The 18,491-nt window shown below is 43.4% G+C and overlaps 1 protein-coding gene across 4 annotated transcripts in view; it reads right to left on the reverse strand.

The window, feature by feature from the left end:
- acp2 (acid phosphatase 2, lysosomal) overlaps positions 1-18,491 on the reverse strand; it is a 63,312-nt gene that overhangs the window by 2,360 nt on the left and 42,461 nt on the right. For all 4 annotated transcript variants that reach the window (XM_069895044.1, XM_069895019.1, XM_069895028.1 and 1 more), the window contains 5 exons: positions 17,925-18,020; positions 10,803-10,935; positions 10,087-10,175; positions 9,523-9,626; positions 1,143-1,318 (listed from right to left, as the gene is read on the reverse strand). In XM_069895044.1, coding sequence (XP_069751145.1) covers positions 1,143-1,318; positions 9,523-9,626; positions 10,087-10,175; positions 10,803-10,935; positions 17,925-18,020 — 598 coding nt within the window. The remainder of the gene's footprint in view (positions 1-1,142; positions 1,319-9,522; positions 9,627-10,086; positions 10,176-10,802; positions 10,936-17,924; positions 18,021-18,491) is intronic.

The following is an 18,491-nucleotide window of genomic DNA, read 5'->3' on the forward strand; positions in this document are numbered from 1 at the left end:
AGACAGAATAAATGCAAACAGGCTTTTCCCCACTGAAGTTAGGGGAGATAAAAACAAGAAGATATGCGTTAAAGATGAAAGGGGGAAAGTTTAAAGGGAATATTGGGGAGAACTTCAGGCAAAGTGCGCTGCTAGCTGAAGTGGTGAATGAGGGCTCAATTTTGACATTTAAGAAAACATTAGACAGGCATGTGGACAGGAGGGGAATGGAAGGAAATGGTCTGGATGCAGGTCAGTGGAACGAGGGTGCAAAATAGTTTGGCATGGACTGTTTCTGCGCTGTAGAACTATTGTTCTAGACAGCAAAACATCTGAGATGTGGAATACACAAGAAGAGTACAAAATGAGGTGGGGGGAGGGATTCTGATGGTTAGGTGACCACTAGAGAACTGCACTAATTTCCAGTCACAGGGTGTTGAGAATGTTTAAGGCAGCACAGTTAAACCTCCATACAGGAGACCTGGCTTCAATCCTGACCTCAGCTACTGCCTGTGTTAAATCCACACCATCTCATTGTGTCTTCCCATATCCCAGAGATATGTAGGTTGAGAGGTCAATTAGGTGCTGGTTAGTGCAGACTCTACACTGAAGTGTTTGGTTCTGAAACGGTTCACCAGATTGGTTCCTAGGGTTTGTTGTCTGATAGATGATGGTCCAAGGAACAATACTCTCATAGTTATGAAAAAAAATGAGGTTATCGTAGTGAAACATGACAACAGGGCTCAGCAGGCCAGATGCAGGGATGGTTCCCCTGCTGGAGTATGGGAGGAGAGAATAAAGAGAGGGCATACACTGGAAGGGTTAAATGGGGAGATAATGGAGGGATGGGGTGGAGGCAGACGGTAAGGCAAGAGAAGAGAGAGCACAATGCCTCAGCTTGGATTGACCTACTTTGATCTAAACAAGGATCTGTTTCAGTTCCCAGTCCCCATTGTAATACAGCCTCTGCGGTCAGTCCCACATCAAATTGATGCTTCTTTCCCCCCTCCTCCCACCTAGCAATCAAAGCACAAGTGATGCTGAGCTGAGCGAGTGCAATTCTTGTGTGAGATACTGGGACTAGACCTAACCACACCAAGTGGGATGAGGGAACTAACAAGAAATTCAGAAGGGACCACACATATGGAGATTTGACCTCTTACCTATTTTGAAGTGGTTACTGGTATGGCCACACTCCTTATCCCAGTCATCTGGTATCACTCCCTTAACAATCTCGATGAATCTGTCCAAGGGACAACTTTGGGAGCAGGCTGGAAGAGCAAGGGGGTAGGGTGCAGAAGAGCTTTCATTCTTGTAGTACATCTCCACGGTAAAGGTCCTGTAAATGCCACGGGCACACATTGGAACAGCAGGAGTAAAAACTCAGCAGATCAAACAGTGTACTTTATAGAGCAAAGATAAAAATACATAACCCATGTTTCGGCCTTGAGCCCTTCATCAAGGGATGGATCAAATTTTAAAAATGGTCTATAGAATGCATCCAGAGAAGCACAGAGAGCAGCAGTCAATGCTGGGCAGGTACCTCAGATCCTTGTGGGGGCCAAAACTGGGAGACCTGGAACCAGAGCAGGAAACCACGAGGTACAAGATGGCAGTGGAGGCAAGTAGCGAGGAAGGCAGCGTGGCTGTGGAAGTGGGTCTGGGTGAGTACATGGTTGTAAAGCTCAAGAGCAGCAGGGAGCAGTGAGAGAGAATCCCACAGTACTCCCTTCAGAAAGAAAAGGAGAACTTCTTCAGGGAAGGCTTCCCTCAAAGAGATAGAACAGAGTTTTGCAGCAGGCAGAAGTAAAAAACGAACTGTGGTTGAAGTAAAACAGAATGCTGGAGAAACTCAGTAGGTGAAACAGTGTCCTTTACCTCCATGCCTTGATGGAGAGCTCAAGCCTGAAATATTGCTCTATAAAGTGCACTGTTTGGCCTACTGAATTTTTCCAAGCTTTGTGATTTTACTTCAACCAGTGTGCAGACTTTTGGAACAGCAGGAAGTCATTTTCTCCCTGACAATGGTCAGTTTTGACCTCTCTCTGGTTGTGGTTTGGCTAAAGTGAGGACCTTTCATATTTGAAGTCCGCTCTCCGCTGCCCCGTTTTCTTTTCAACCAAATCCAAACACTCCACCCCCAAACCTCCTCTGACCACTCGCACTTGTTGGCACCTGTCCCAATATCCTCCTCTCCATTTCTCCAAAGCAGTCATAATTTTTCTTGCATTCTTCATCCTTATATCCTTGTTGTCTTCCCATGTCTTAATTTCTTCCTTTCTCTTTGCCTGCCATCAGATCACCTGCTCTTCTGCTCTTCCCCCAGGCTGGGCACTTCTCATTCTCATTCCACAAGCTCCTGCTCAATAAACCACTACCCCATCTCTCCCTACCTCCTCCACCCGCACTCTTCCCACTTACCTGATCCAATAGCACCTCCTCATTCCCTTCCAGGCCAATCCATCCAGACAGGATTTTCTCCATTCTCTATTCTGCACTCCCAAAGGTGCTGACCATCCATGACCATCATGTGTCCTAAATATATCTCCCGTGCTCACAGATGTACTCGAGGTTAACTCGATACCACATTCTCTCTCAATCCCTCCAGCATGTCAATCACTAACATCAATCTCTTCTGTTTCTGGCTTTGAAGTTAATGCAGGAATTTGCCTCCTATTATATTCCTCTCAAATTCTTTGCCTGAAATCATTCTCAAACAAGAAAATCTGTAGATGCTGGTGTCCAGTGTTTCACAAAAATGCTGGAGAAAAAAAAGCAGTTGATGTTTCAGATCTGAGCCCCTTCTCAGAGACATGGGAAAACAGGTGGGAGGAGCACAGGCCAACAGGGAGGATAAGTGGCTATGGGTTGGAGAATAGATGAAAAAGCAGCTGAGAAGTGATGGGGAGAGGGCAGAGGGCTGAGAAGGATCATTCTCTTATAGAAGGGCAGGAGCTGGAGCAAGGGAGACAGAGAAACAGGGAAAAGGAGAGATTGGGGAGAGAGGTAAACGTTAATGCCAGGTGGTTGGAGAGTGCCAAGACGGAATTCAATTTGCAAGTAACCTCGATTTGGCAATGCATGAGCCCATGGACAGACATGTTGGTGTGGCAATGGTGTGGAATTGATGTGGGTGGCCACTGGGAGGTCCTTGCTGTTGCAATTGTCAGAGTGAAGGTGCTCCATGAAATTATTCCACAGTCTCCCCAATGTAGAGGAGGCCAGATTGACGTAACCCCTACAGATTCACACAAGGTGTGGCTTCACTTGGAAGAAATGTTTGGGGTTCTGAACGTTGGGATGGAGGAGGCAAGAGGAGCAACTCTTACAGTCACAGGGGTAGTTACTTGGGGGGGGAGGGGAGTGCAAGGGATGGATGAGTGGATGAGGGAGTTATGTAGAGAGCCAATTTGAGAGAACGCAGAGAGGGGACGGGAATGTGTCAGTTGGTGGGATCCCATTGGAGGTGGCAGAAATTAATATGTTGGATGCGGAGTCTGGTGGGGTGGTAGGCAAGGTGGAGGTAAACATTATCCTTGTTACGTCTAGGGAGAGAAATGGTCAGGGCAGATGCAGATGTGGGTTGAGGTAATGGCAGTAGAGGGGAAGCTGTGGTTTTTGAAGAAGGAGGACATTTCAGATATCCTGCAATGGAAGATTCTATTTTGGAATGAAATTTCACTTAAAACTAAACCACGACCAAAATGTTAGTCAACTTTGGGGCACATCATGTCTTTTTTCTGACAACTCACTTGCTTCACTAAAGGAAGTTACTACCTTATAAATTCCTCTTGGCTGTTCAATGTCTTGCCATCACCTCTTCCAGCCCCATGTGTTCTCTCTGGGAATGCTCCAGTCTTTCTCCTTCATTCTTGCTGCCTCCTTCCATCCTTTTTTTCAGTAACATCACCTTCACCAAGTTCCCAACATTCAACTGCTGACCAGGAACACAAAAAACTGTGGCTCCAAGCAACAACATGCCAGAGGAACTCAGTGGGCCAGGCAGCATCTGCGGAGGGAAGCAGGAGAGTTAACAGTTCGGCTCGAGACCCAAATGAAGGGTTGCAACCAGAACCATTGACTATCCCTTCCCCTCCAGCTTGTTTACTTTTTTTTTGCTCCAGATTCCAGTCTCTACAAGCTCCTGCAGGCCCCTCTAGTGCAGGAGAAACTCAGTACGTCACACAGCCTCCATAGGAAGTAAAGGATGACCAATATTTCAGGTCTGGGTCCTTCCTCACAAATCTCTTATCTCCACTGTGGCTCTTAGAGCAGGGAAGAGGCTATTGAAGGACAGAAGCTGTACCACACCTCTACCTCATGGATAATTAGGGCTGGGTAACAGAGAATGACCACACAAAACAGGAAAAAAAAACTGTCCTCTCTGAGCACACTTAAGCAAGTACCCACTTTTCCCACACTCACACCAGTTCCTACTTTTTCTCTTTTACTGCTATTTCACCCTTCCCTAATTTTTCATAGAACAGGACAGGACAGTGCAGGCCCTTTGGCCCATGATGTTGTGCCAACCTATATAAACCTAGTCCACAAAAATCTAATTCTTCCCTACCTCACACCTATAACCTCTGTTTTTTACATCCATGTGCCTACCTGAGAAGTTTTAGAAAGTCTCTATTGTACCAGCCTCCACCACCACCCTGCCCATGCATCCTCGTCTCTCTGGGTAAAAAAGCCTTACCTCTGACATCTCCCTTAAACTGACCTCCACTCACCTTAAACAGATGACTCTGGGATTTGCTATTGTCCCCCTGGGATAAAGGTGCTGGCTGTTCACCCTATCTGGGTCCTTCATAATCTTGTATGCCTCTATTAAGTCATCTCATATTTTGTCACTCCAAAGAAAAATGCCCCAGCTCTGTCAACCTTGTTTCACCAGGCATGTCCTCCAATCCAGCCACATCCTGGTAAATCTCTTCTGCAGCCTCTCAAAGCATCTACCTCCTTCAAACATCCTTATGAACACAAACATTACCCTTGCTGTCCATTTCTATTTATTTCCCATCCCCTGCATCATCACAAACTCTTAACCAAACATTTTTAATTGATGAAAGGATATCACGTAAAGGGGGGCTTGCCCATGTGAAGGACATAGACGTGTTTTGATCGAGCTCTCCATGAGGAGTATCAAAAAGACGGTTAAAATCTTAAAATTAATAATTTTTCACTAAAAAAACTAAGAAACCAAGGCAGCCGAGAACAAAAAATGAAGACGTTTCTACTCAACCAGGAAAATTGAGCCAAAGCCCAAAAGGGAGCGGCACAAGAGTGGCCTCGGGACCAGAGTACCCCGGCAGAGCTGGGGAGTCAGGACAAGAATTAAATATTATCCTGGAGAAAATGGAAAATTGAGCAACCAGTTTGTTGGCATTGAAAATGTAATGAGAGACATGACTGAAATTAAAGAAATCGTTGAAGACTTAATGGAAAGAATGACCAAAACAGAAATATACTTGATAAAAACACAAGATAAACAAAGCTTTGGAGTTGGACAGACAAGGTCTGCTGGACAAGATCGACCACATGGAGAATTTAACAAATGAAATAACGTCCAAATTATTGAAATGTTCTCGAAGAGCTCACAAAAGATAGAAAACTTGGGAAAATTAGTAACAAGGTGAAGACCCCATTTTAAGGAGGAGAATGGTGCACAGAGAGGAGAATCTATAAAAGATGGCGTGAAAGGGAGGAGTTCTTCTTCCTCGTAGGATTCAATGGGATTTTTTTCACGGGATTTCGGGGTCTCCTCTTTGGGTCAGGGCAGGGACATCGTTCGTGATTTTTTTTTAAAGGGGAAAGAACACTTATTTAAACAATCAAAAAGGTTTATGGTTAAACAATATTTGTTTAAAAAAATCAATATGGATAGAATGTTAAAAATTAATGTCTTAATGTTACTAGGATAAACAGGTAAGTGAAAAGGAGACTGGTCTTGGCACACCTTAAAAAATTGAAGGCAGATATTGTCTTTCTACAAAAAATGCATCTTACCAAATCGGAACGCGCTAAATTAAAAAGAAGATGCTCTAAAGCAAGAGGAGTAGCAATTTTAATTTATAAGAAGATACCAATAATAATAGAAGAGAAACTGACTGACCAAGCTGGAAGATTTGTAATGGCACATTGTAAAATTTATGTAGAATCATGGAAATTTATGAATATTTATGCAGCAAATTATGATGATGAAGATTTTATGAAAGATATCTTTTTATAAACAGCAGAGAGAAGACAAAATATACTGGTCAGAGGACACTTCAATTTCTGTCCAGATCCAATACTGGATAAATCAGCTAAAACAGTGACAAGGGCAAAAGCTGCAAAAATGGCACTATCATTTATGAAGGATTTAAATTTGATTGATATATCTTCTTTCTTTGGCTTGGCTTCGCGGACGAAGATTTATGGAGGGGTAATGTCCACGTCAGCTGCAGGCTCGTTTGTGGCTGACAAGTCCGATGCAGGACAGGCAGACACGGTTGCAAGGGTTGCAAGGGAAAATTAGTTGGTTGGGTTTTGGTGTTGGGTTTTTCATCCTTTGTCTTTTATAGAAATATATAGAAGATAGGAGCAGGAGTAGGTCATTCGACCCTTCGAGCCTGCTCCGCCATTCAACGAGATCATGGCTGATCTTAAAGTTCAGTAACCCGTCCCCGCCTTCTCTCCATAACCTTTAATACCCTTATTCTGAAGGAATAGATCTAAGTCCCTTTGTCAGTGAGGTGGGCTCTGCGGTCTTCTTCAAAGGAGGTTGCTGCCCGCCGAACTGTGAGGCGCCAAGATGCACAGTTTGAGGTGATATCAGCCCACTGGCGGTGGTCAATGTGGCAGGCACCAAGAGATTTCTTTAGGCAGTCCTTGTACCTCTTCTTTGGTGTACCTCTGTCACGGTTGCCAGTGGAGAGCTCGCCATATAACACGATCTTGGGAAGGCGATGGTCCTCCATTCTGGAGACATGACCTACCCAGCGCAGTTTATATATAGAGACAGCTTAACCCCGTAGAAAGATACTACTCATTCTACTCAAAGGAACATGATTCACATACAAGGACTGATTTGTTTTTAATGTCTGCCCAGTTATAGAGTGGTAAGAATGGAATATTTGGCAAGACTTTTATCAGATCATTCACCATTAACTTTAATTATTACAATAATGGAAAAACAAGAAAATGTATATAGATGGCATCTCAATGCCACACTGTTGAAAAGGAAGGACTTTTGTGAGCTTATTAAGAGACAGATAGATCTATTCTGCGAAACTAACCTTTCTTCTACTGATAATAGCTTTTTAATATGGCATACACTTAAAGCTTACTGAAGAGGACAAATTATCTCTTATACAAAAAAATCTTGAGAGAATATGCTACAGAACTGATAGTCTAGAGAAAGAACAAAATTGGAAAAAGAATATCAGAACAGGGTCACAAGACTTCTGGACTTTAAGAAATACTATTTATGAGCACAAGCAAGATTTTTATCATTCATTTTTGAATAAGACATTCCCCCTTCTTGGATCCAAATGGGATTGAATTCAATAAAAGGAGAAACAGCAAAGGATTTTATTTATAAGTGAAATGCTGTTATCAACAAAAAAGAATGGCTAACCCAATATTAATACAGATGATTAGAAAATGGCAAGAAATAAATGAGTATATTGGAGGAAAAAAAGCAGGAACATCATTAAGAACACCATATGTAAAAATGTGTTGGTGTCTATGAATCTGGGCAACAAAATATTGAATTTATGGTATAACAAAGGAATAATATATATTGATGACTATTAAGTAGAGTGATATTTTATGTCTTTTGAATAATTAAGAAATAAATACAGAGTAGCTAATGGGACTTTCTTTTGTTTTCTCCAGCTAAGATCATTCCTAAGAGAAAGATGGGGCCGTTCGGCCCCACCTGAAATTAGTGAAATAGAACCAATGATTATAAATTTATAAGTAAGATGGACTTTACTCTCCAGAATGAAAGTGCGAAACCATGTTTACAGAGATTGAGGGAGAGATGGGAGTCGGATTTAGGAGTTGCAATAATGGAAAGATGCTGTTTGGATGGTATGGCATCAAATATAAATGCAAGATATGGATTAGTGCAATATAACTTTTTATATCATCATATCTCACATTACAAATGTTGCATAAATCAAAATCTGAAATATCAGAGATGTGTTTTAGGTGTGGGATAAAAATAGGAATGTTTTTACATGCCACGTGGTCATGTGTGAAAGTGAGACTTTTCTGGTAGGATATTACTGAAATATTAACAAGGATAACAAGGTTGGCCTTCACGGATGACCAGGAGCTTTATCTTTTGGGCAACTTCATTGAAAATAAGTAATAAACTAACTTAATTGCAAATTTCATGGGTTAAAGTAACCTAAGTAGTGGGTAAGAAATGTATTGCAATTACTTGGAAATCCGACTCCCCTCTACAGATAGCACAATGGACTGCTGAGATGAATAGTTGCATACATGTAGAAAAAAATTACATACAACATAAAGAACAAATATGACATATTAAGATATGGCAGCCATAGTTGGATCATATAGGGGCCCAATTGTAATTACAAATACAATATAATAAAAAGGACAATAATAAATGCTGAAGTATAAATGCAAGTGACTTCCCCATGTAGAATTTTTGATAATCAACATAAATGTGAGCCCTGACGGTGTGTGGATTTATAATGTGAAAGGGAGGGGGTTGTTTTGTTTGCTTATTTTTAAACAAGTTTTTTATATAAATATAATTAGCATATAAAATATTAAAATAAAAGAATCTCAGGTAAACATTAGGAAAGTGAAAAATTAAAGTGTTGAAATGCAAAGCCACAGCTGAAGATGCTGAAACCCCTCGTGGGTCAGGCAGTGTCTGTGGAGAAGAGAACAGAGTCAACAGCTCAGCCATCTTTCATTTTCTGCTGCTTCTATCTCCACAGGTGCTGCCTGATGAAGTATTTCAAGTTTATTCATCACAAAGCATCTGGCAGTGTGAGAAGGGTTCTTCTGTGAGCAGACCAACGGATTACAGCTGTGTAAAATGCACAAGAGTACAGGATTACAATGAAAAGAAAGATCGCTTAGCACCAAGCAAGGGCAGCATGAGAGCAATGTTATGGGGTTCATTCAGGAGCCTGATGGCTGCAGGGAAGAAACTGTCGTTAAGCCTGTGGTGTTTGCTTTCACACTTTTTAAGCCTCTCCATGATCATGGGTGCGAGGAGAGAGTACAACCAGGGTGTGATGGATCCTTCAGTGCGTTGACTGTCTTTCCTAGGTAGTGGGAGATTCAGATGGAGTCCGTGGAGAGGTATATTTTCACCTCATTCACGCATACATTTCCTGTTTTTGCTTTACAAGCGCTTTGGTTTGCAGCAGGAGAACAATGGACAGAGGGAGCCTCAGTACGTACAGATCTTCCACCAGTCCCCAGATGCTGGCAGACATTAAGACCCCCAATAATCAGGCCCTTGGTGAAGCCCTGAGTGCACTCAGCATTTGTTTCTGAAGCAGGACCTACCCGTTGTCCTCCTTGTACAGCTCAACCATGTGGCAGGAGGCATACGGAGGAGCTTGGCTGTAAATGTTCAGAGCCATCTGAAGAGCTACAATTGTTGTGTCATGCTGGGAACAGAATAAAAGTGCCCGTTATTACCGAAGAGAATTAGACACAAATCTGTACCATGCATTTTGCACACAAAGTGTTCAATACAGTAGACTATTTTAAAGTTTTTATTTTAATATACAACGCAGATAAAGGTCTCCTGGTCCTTGAAACCTGTGCCTCCCAATTATACCCAACTCCGTCCATTTTTGAAGGGTGGGAGAAAACTGAAGCACCTGGAGAAAACCCATACAGGTCAGGGGAGAAAGTAGGAACTGCTTAGACTGCACCGGATTCAAATCTGGATCACTGATGCTGTGATAGCATAATATCTATAATATTACAGCTCAAGGCCAGCAGGTTCAAGGTTACAGCCACAATTCCAGAAGGGTACCATCACAAAGAGAGCATTTCTATTTGTAAAATGAAGAACTGTGGTGCACAAAATGTTTCTAGTACCGGAATGCTGGGCTGACTCACCGCGGAGTACATGATCAGCTTGGGGCTCAGTGTGGGAGTCACTTTCAAGGACTGTTCAATATTTTGGAGAATTTGTTTCACCAGCAGACCTGCAACATTAAGAACAAAGCAAACAACAAATGAGAAGGCAAGGAAGGGCGTGCTGACACAGTTCAGTGAAGTTGCCTAATGTGATTGATACAAAAGCAGTGAGCACAAGGCTGCAGCCAGATTAAACCGTAGACCAGATCAGGGAAGCGGCATGGCACTGGACCTTCCATGAGCAAGTCACTGGGAAAATGGACCGTCTGCGGCCAGGTCACTGGGAAACCAGACCGTTCGCGGGCAGGTCACCAGGAAACCAGACCATCTGCAGGCAGGTCACCACCTACATGGACTGCCCACAGGTGGGTCACTGGTAAATTGAACCATTCTCAGCTAGGTCACCATCAATCTGGACGGCTCACAGGCAGGTCTCCACCAATCTGGACCGCTTGCAGATGGATCTCTGCCAATCTGGACCATCTGCAGGCAGGTCACCGCCAATTCGGACAGTCCATGGTTGGGTCACCGTTAATCCGTACCATCCATGGGTGGGTTACCGCGACAATGGACCAACTACCAGCAAACCAGACTGTTTGCAGGTTTGTCACCAGAAAACCAGATCATCCACGGTGTGTCACCATGACTGTCTCCCTTTCCTGTTGCTGGCGCCAGCATAAATTGTGTGCACCCACCTCCCTGGAGCTGTGATTTCTCCTCTTGCTTGTACATTCCGAATATGGCCTGGAGGTGGAATTCCTTCAGCATTCTCAGATGCTCCATGACCGATGGCGTCACCCAGGCAGGCATGGTTTTGTGGTGAAGTTGCTGCCGGGGTAAGATGCGTGCTGAGGTTAGGCGTTGACCTGCACGGTCCCAAGGCCGGGACGCACCCCACCAGCAATGTGAAATGTATTGTGGTGACACTGAGAGCACGTGCCCACTGTGCCTCGTGGATCTTGCAAGTACCCAGAGCTGTATATAAACAATGGCCAAATTGCTACTTAACTGTCCACCAACCCATCTCATGCTCTGACCAGAATGACTGCTAAGCTCCATTACGGTCTAAATCCCAACCTGAATATTGTCCTTCCCCAAAACTACACTGCTCCCTAATCTTCCATCATTCTCCCACCATGCTAACAGGTTTCCCTCTCCTCATCCCATCACACCCCTCTCTTGCTTATACAGAATTAGGATTTGAATAGGACCATGTAGGTGGTAAACAAGAACATCTGCAGGTGCTGGGGTCCAGTGCAGGACATCCCCTACTCAGTATAAAAATGTACCTCTGACAACTTTCCCTAACTCCCTCTACTCACATTAAACACATGTTCTCTGGTATTGGTTATTGTCGCCCCAGGAAAAAGCTTCTGGCTGCCCACCCTATCAGGGCACCTTACCACTCTTCTTTTGTTGCTCCAAAGAGAAAAGCCCTCTAGCTCTGTCAGCCTTGCCTTATCTGACATATTCTCTAATCCAGGCAATATCCAGAAAACGTTAAACAAAAAATTCTGCAGGTGCTGAGATTGTAGTTTATATAAAAGTGCTAGCCATGCAGCGTTCTTTATGTAACAAAGATAAGGATACATAACTGACATTTTGGTCCTGAGCCCTTCATCAAGGTGTGAACAAAAAGCAGACAGGCGTCTGAATAAAATGGTGATGGGAGGGGTAGGGGGAGGAGCGCATGATCTTATTGAATGGCGAAGCAGGCTCGATCGGCTACTTTTGGCCTACTCCTGTTCCTACTTCCTATGTTTCCTATCCTTTAGCCATGGCTCAATAATGGCCACAACTTCGTAACTCCAATTTAGAGCTGTACAGCAAGACCATCCACTGTGTTTCTAATGTTGCGTCCATTAAAGTATAATACCAGTTTTGGAATGTACTGTGTCTCTGTTGTCCCTCTGCTGACTATTTTGTCTCATCACCTACCTGTCATCCTTGCTGCCCACTACCTTCACTTTACTGCTGTTTCCCCCTTCATCAGCCCTAACACTCTGGTCCTCATCCCCCTGCCAAATTTGTTTAAACCCTCCCTAACAGCTATATTAACCCTGCCCACCAGGATATTGGTCCCCTTGGGGTTTAGGTGTAACCCATCTTTTTTGTATAGGTTGTACCAAAAGAGTTCCCAATTATCCAAGAATCTGAAACCCTGCCCTCCCCTACACCAGTTTGTCTGCCAGGCAATTATCTGCCTGATCTCGCTATTTTTGCCCTCACCAGCACAGAGATTACCACCATGAAAGTCCTGCTTCTCAGTTTCCTACCTCATTTCCTCTTTAGGACCTCCTGACTTAATTTACGAACATGTACCAAAACTTCTGGCTATTTACCCTCTCCTGTCAGAATGTTCTGGACCCGATATGAGACACATACCCTGGCACCAGGGAGAGAACACACCATCTGGGTGTCTTTATCAGGCGCACAGAATATTGTCTGTTCTTCTCACAATGGAATCTCTGATGACTATTGCATGGTCCTTCACCCTCTCAGCTAGAGCCATCCTCAATGCCAGAGACCCAGTCATTATGGTCATCCTCTGTCAGGTCCCCAATACCATCCAGAACGATAAACCGCTTGCTGAGGGGAATGGCCACAGAGATGGTCTCTACAAATTTCTTGTGTTTCCTATCTATCACTGCCTGAGTTTCTCCAGCAGTCTTCTATAAACATCCTGACAAATCTCCTCTGTACTCGCTCCAAAGTATCTATGGTGCCCTCCATAATGTTTGGGACCAAGACACCTTTTTCCTTTATTTCCTTTCCTCTGTTCCAGTTTTAAATTTGTAATCTAACAATTCGCAAGTAATTCCAAAGTTTATTAAAGGTTATTTGTATACATTTTATTTTGACCATGTCAAAATTACAACACTTTTTTATGCAGAGTCCCTTCATTTCAGGGAACCATAATGTTTGGGACATTTGGTTTGTGATTACTTGGATATGTAGAATCGCTTCATTGGTGCAGGTATAAGAGAGCTAGGCTTGCTTCTAAGCTTTTGATCACCTTTGGAGTCTGCAGTTGCCATTTTTCAACACGAGGACCAGAGCTGTGGCAGTGAAAGTCAAAGAAGCCATTATGAGGCTGGAAGACATCAGCAGCAGAGCAGACCTTCCTTGGAAAACCAGTCCCTTTGCGATTACTGAGCTCTTTCTTCTTAATGTTGATTAAGAAGAAAACTGTTGATTTTGGTCATCCTAAGGTTTGGGTGATGTCTCTTACTGTTTTATTCTTGTTTTTCAGCCTCATAATGGCTTCTTTGACTTTCACTGCCACAGCTCTGGTCCTCGTGTTGAAAAATGGTAACTACAGACACAAAGGAGATCAAAAGCTTAGAAGCAAGCCGAGCTCTCTTATACCTGCACCAATGAAGCGATTCAGCATATCTGCGTATTCACAAACACCTGTGAAGCCAAATGTCCCAAACATTATGGTGCCAAAAAATAAGGGCACGATGTATAAAAAGTGCTGTAATTTCTACATGGTCAAACCAAAATGTAAACAAATAACTTTGAATAAAATCTAGAATGTGCACTTTAATTACATGCGCAATTTAATTGTTTGTGCACTGTACATCCATCCTGCAATGAGGCTACCAGAACTGAATGCAATAATCCAAGTGCGGTCAAACCAGAGTTTTATTGAGTTGCAACATTACCTGATGACTCTTGAAGTGAATCGTCCATTTAATGAAAACCAGTACACCATATGCCTTCTTACCCATCCTATCAATTTGCACAGCAACTTGAGGGATCTATGGATCTGGACCCCAAGATCTCTTGGTTCCTCCACACTGTTAAGAATCCTGCCATTAACCACATACTCTGCCTTCAAGTTTGGCCTTCTAAAGTGTCCGCAGAACTCAATTTCACATCTCACTATGTTGTTTACCCTACTCTGCTTTCTCTCCTGTTGTCTCTATGTCAGACCCCATTTAACTCTCACTACTTCCAGCACTGATGGACAGGTCATTGCTCTGAAACACTGACTCCCTTCCCCTCTCCTTGGGCACTGCCATATTCCAGGCATTGGTTTTTAAAAAACAGAAACTGCTGGGAACAAAATTTTCCCTGTTAGTGTAGGTATAGGTTTAGCTGTCTCCATTGCTTTGGAGAGTGAAGTAATTTAAGGTGCAGGGGGGAATGTCAACCACCTTCGCAAAGATTGCCTTTGTTCAAGCTTTTTCTCCACTGCTCAGTGAGTAATGTGGAGTTTAGAAGGTTGATGACAGGACCTTATAGAAACACAAAATTATAAAAGCAATGATAGGAGCAGGGAGGTTGTTTCCACTAGCAGGCGAGACCACAACTAGAAGACATGGCCTCAAGGTTCAGGAGAGTCAATGTAAGATCAAAATGTGGAGGAACTGCTTCTCCCAGAGAGGAACAAATCTGTAGAATTCTCTGTCCAAGGAACCAGTACATGCTGCCTTGATATATGTAGGATCAAGATAGATAGATTTTGGAATAATAAGGGAAAAGATGTAGTAGACAGCAAGGAAGGCTTTCAAAACTTGCAGCGGGATCTAGAACATTTACAAAAATGGGCTGCAAATGGCAGACAGATCTTAATGTGGACAAGTGCCAGGTGTTGCACTCTGGGAGGACTAACCAAAGTAGGCCATGCACAGTAAATGGTCGGACACTGAGGAGCACAGTACTGAGGAATCTGGGAATACAGGTACATAATTCCCTGAAAGAGGCGTCACAGGTCATAAAAAGAGCTTTTGGCATGTTGGCTTTCAAAACTCAAAGTATTGAGGACAGGATTGGGATGTTGTGGTGAAGTTGTATATGATATATGAAACTAAATTTGGAGTATTGTGAGCAGTTTTGGTCACTTAACTACAGGAAAGGTAGCAACAATACGGAAAGAGCGCAGAGATTTCCAAGGTCGTTGCCAGGACTTGAGGAGCTGAGTTACAGGGAAAAGTTAAACAGGTCAGGACTTTATTCCCTGGAATGTCGGAGAATGAGGGATGATTTGATTGAGGTATACAAAATTATGAGGGGTATAGATAGTGCAAGCAGGTGTTACACTGAGGTTGGGTGAGACAAGAACGAGAGGGTGAAAGGTGAAATGTTTAAAGGGAACAGTGGGGAGTATTGGGAAAAAGCAGATGAGTGGAGCTGAGTCCATGGCCAAATCACCCATCCACATTGAAATGCAGAGCAGGCTTGATGGGCCAGATGAACAATTCCTGCTCCCATTTATTATGTTCTTATATTGAGTTGTGGACTCATGACTGACGACAGGTTTACATTTACAGCCATCCTTGCTACATCAACTCTAATCTCATTTACCCACCTGATATCTATATTTGAAAAAGAAAGCATGCTATCCACACAATCAAATCATACATCAAAACTGAACCCTACGTGTCCAGGAGAAAGTGGCTCTTGTTAACAATGAGATGGACTGTCATAAGCAAAATCGCAAGTGACTCTGTGAGAACAAGTGTATCCAGAGAGTGCATTTGAAAAATGACTGAAGTTAGTCCATTCTGGTCCTTGGTAATACTGTCCACTCTTCTGAATGCTTTCTGCTTAGAACAGTTGTGGGGTGCAGAACTTAATTGAAAATGAGGCGAACTATAACTTGCTGTCAAAATGGATCTATAACCACCTCACTCTACTTCCCTCACCTGCATCTAGCACTGAAGATACCCCTGACTCAGAGGCCTGTCCACTCTTACCCTCCCACATTTACACTGTGCAATATCTACCTCACTGCCTCACCCCCCCCCCCACCACCCAGAGATAACACATGGTTCCCCAACTCCCAGTGCCCGCAGTGATCCTGGACAGCGCTCTCAGCTTGTGCAAGGTAGAGGGGTACATCACTGGATGAATGGGAAAAGATGTCAGTCACTACCCGACCCACCCACCCATGTCTTTGAATGTCAGACCTGCCCAGAGCCAAATCCACTTTATGGTTGGTCACCTGGAGTTACATGAACCAGTACCTGGGTCAGCCCCCAAGTGCCAGATCTAAACCCTGACCATGTGGACCAAAAACTCTCTTTCTCCTTTGTCCTCTTGCTGAGGTAACTACCAAAGCTGCTCCAGATGGGGGATGCTGGAGAACTAACTAATTGTGAGGTGTGTAGATGGGTCAGGGCTCTCCTTTGCATGGACCTCAAAGGGAACCATTGTAGGTCTTCTGATCTAATTTGTAAATAGCTTATTTAAGCTATAACTGCTCGTCAGGGAACAGATGGCAGGTATTGTTTGTTTCAGCCCTGGATGGTTGTGGTTGTTTGTAGTTAACTTGTATGATAATGTGCGTGTCATTTTTACGTATTTGTTCACAGTTTAATACTACCACATGTCAAGGGCGGTCACCCTTTGAACTTTTCAAACGTGTTCCCCACCACAGCTGGCCTACAGAGTAACCTTAGCAAAAAGCAATTTGCAGGAACTTGCAGTTTCCCTCCCCCCACCCCCTCAGTTGCAGTTTTCTGCATTGTGACATCTGTAGAGTTGTGGAGTTCTGCAGCAGGGAACTAGGCCCTTTGGCCCAACTTATCCGTGCTGACCAAACTTGTCCTTCCAAACCTTTCCTAACCTCGTCCCTGTCTTCAGGAGGCACGGTTGGTGTAGCGGTTAGCACACCTTTACAGCAACCAGTGATCAGCACCCAGGTTCGAATCCACGCTGTCTGTAAGGAGTTTGTACATTCTCCCCATGTCTGCATGGGTTTTCTCCAGGGGCTTCTGTTTCCTCCCACCCTTCAAAACATACCGTGGGTGTAGGGACAGACTCATGGGCCACAATGGGCAGTTTCCATGCTGTTTGTCTAAATTTAAATTTAAACTTGAAAAGTAATGTCTTTTAAACGTTGGAAATATAGCCTTCCACTTCCTCTGGTAATTCATTCCACATACCCACCACCACCCCTCAAGTCCTTTGTAAATCTGTCCCCTTTATCCATGCCCTCAAGTTTTAGACTCCCCCATCAAGGGGAATGACTGACTATTTCCCTCATCAGTACTCCTCATCCTTTTTAAATCCTCCCTCAGCATCCTACACTTCAGGGTGACACCGGTCCTGGACAGTGGTGACAGGTAAAGAGTGATTATGCTCTGTACAGAGCACAAAGGTGTGAGGTGGAATTAAATCAATATCCCTTTCCTTTATTGGCGATAGTCACTGGGAGTGTTGCCTAAACAGGGCTCAATGAATTATTGAGGACCCTTTCCATCCAGCACACAGTATCTTTGGCCCACGACCATCAGGAAAGAGCATCAAAATCAGGACTGGCAGGCTGGGAAATGGCCTCTTCCCACAGATTGTGCAATTGATGAACCAAGTAAATCATTCCAAATTATTTATATAGTAAAATTATATCTAAATATTTATATATTATGTACTGTGCATTGTGTGTATTGTAGCCTGAAAGAACACTGTTTCATCTGATTGCATATGTACAGTCAGATGATCCTAAACTTGACTTGAACTGGAATCTTCACAGGAAGCTGCAGACACCAGAACCTGAAGCCAAACACAATCTGCTGGAGGATCCCAGTAGGTCGAGCAGCATCGTGGAGGAAGAAGAATGGTTGACTGTTCAAGCTGAGGCCGAATTCTCAGTCTCCATCCTTGCGCATCACATTCCCAATACTTCCCTGTGGCATTCAACTCCCATTAGCACCATCACTTTTTTTTTTCCCCCTGTGGTTTAAGTAAGAGATAAGACCAAATCCAAAGAGTGAGGATGGAGATAGAGAAGCTGCACAGGTGTGCTCCAGTGTCCAGTTTGGACTGCTGTAAAAGTCTGCAGTTTGTCACAAGTGCACGGAACTCACCTCACAGAACAGGGTGTCATATATTGACCAAGCATATTCCAGCGACAACTGTTCCCTGGGAACCCCTGTGGCTTTAGACAGCATGTCCAAAAAGTCCTAGAGAGATGGCAAATGAACAAGCATTCTATCAACAGGAACGCCGATCAGCAGGAGCACCAGTTCATTAGTAAAAGATACAGAGTGCCCACCCCGCCTACTCATGCTCAGTGGTTGAGGGATATTAGGTTTTGTTTAAGTTGAGAAAAGATTTGATATTCAATGAATAATTCTAGTGCAAGATTCCAAGCGTTGTGGGGACCATTTTTGAATTATTATCACAATCTTTCGATTGTGAGTTTTGTTGGTTTTTTTCATTTCACTTTTAGGAGTGAAGTTTATTGTTAATCCTTTCTGCTGTGCAATGCTGTTAGGGGGATGGGGGGTTCTTTGATTAATCTATGAATTTTTTTCACCTTGTATATTATATTTACTTTTGTATGTAATTATAGATGTGAAGTAATATGTTGATTTGTATAATTTTTTTACTTGTATTCCATATGAACTGGTTTGGGTTTTTTTGTGTGTAAA

This window comes from Narcine bancroftii, chromosome 1 (genome assembly GCF_036971445.1).
Source record: "Narcine bancroftii isolate sNarBan1 chromosome 1, sNarBan1.hap1, whole genome shotgun sequence".
In the NCBI taxonomy this organism is placed as follows: Eukaryota; Metazoa; Chordata; class Chondrichthyes; order Torpediniformes; family Narcinidae; genus Narcine; species Narcine bancroftii.